At 58.3% G+C, this 727-nt stretch overlaps 1 protein-coding gene across 1 annotated transcript; it reads left to right on the top strand.

The window, feature by feature from the left end:
* Positions 1-49: 49 nt before the first annotated feature.
* Positions 50-708, top strand: LOC108525613 (uncharacterized; the record flags this gene model as incomplete). Its single annotated transcript, XM_017866531.1, is given in 5 exon segments — positions 50-190; positions 192-243; positions 246-283; positions 285-344; positions 346-708. Coding segments are annotated over 5 exon segments (600 nt in total), but the record flags the coding sequence as incomplete, so codon positions are not given.
* Positions 709-727: the final 19 nt, after the last annotated feature.

Genomic DNA, 727 nt, shown 5'->3' with positions numbered 1-727 from the left:
TAATTTTTTCTAGAGATGGGGTTTGCTACATTGCCCAGACTGTTCTCAAATACTTGGGATCAGTTATCCTGCCTCGGGCTCCCAAAGTGCTGGGATTACAGGCATGAGCCACCACACTCGAACACTTGAGGTGGTTTTAAGCCCCCAGCAAGGTGCACCATCAGGACCAGGAGGCAACCTGGGCCCCCCGCCATCACTCCTATCTGTGCAGACCTAGGCAAGTCCCTCTCTCTGAATCTCGGCCACATCACATACAATGCAAGTAGGAAGATGGGCAGGACTGGGGGGTGGGACAGGCAGAGGCCACCTCTGTCAGGCTGGGGTGGCATGGGCTGGAACCTGTTCTTCCCATACCTGGGACATGACCTCCAAGGACCAGCTGTCGGTCATGGTGATGGGCTGGCTGGGGTTGGCAGGGAGCTTGCTCTCCTTCTCGGAGGGCCGGAGCAATGTGGGGCCAAAGACCGTGGCGAGGTTGTGCAGGGACATCTTATTGACTGCCTCCTTCTCTGCCACCCTGTGGAGGACCGAAGCAGAGGGTGCTGTTTCAACACCACCACTAGCAAAGAGGTGGAGGGGCTGGGCCACGCTGGAGTCCTCAGGAAGGGAGTGACCTCAACCCTGGGTGTGCTGCAAGCTGACTCCAGCCCTGGTACTGCTGGGTCTCGGCAGCCCAGCACAAAGGGCCAGCTCTGGGCTGGTGGAGAGGTCTCCTCTATGATGTGAC

This window comes from Rhinopithecus bieti, unplaced genomic scaffold (genome assembly GCF_001698545.2).
Source record: "Rhinopithecus bieti isolate Rb0 unplaced genomic scaffold, ASM169854v2 scaffold_76783, whole genome shotgun sequence".
NCBI lineage: Eukaryota > Metazoa > Chordata > Mammalia > Primates > Cercopithecidae > Rhinopithecus > Rhinopithecus bieti.
Note: the sequence above shows the minus strand (reverse complement) of the source record. Positions and strands in the feature narration are given on the sequence as shown.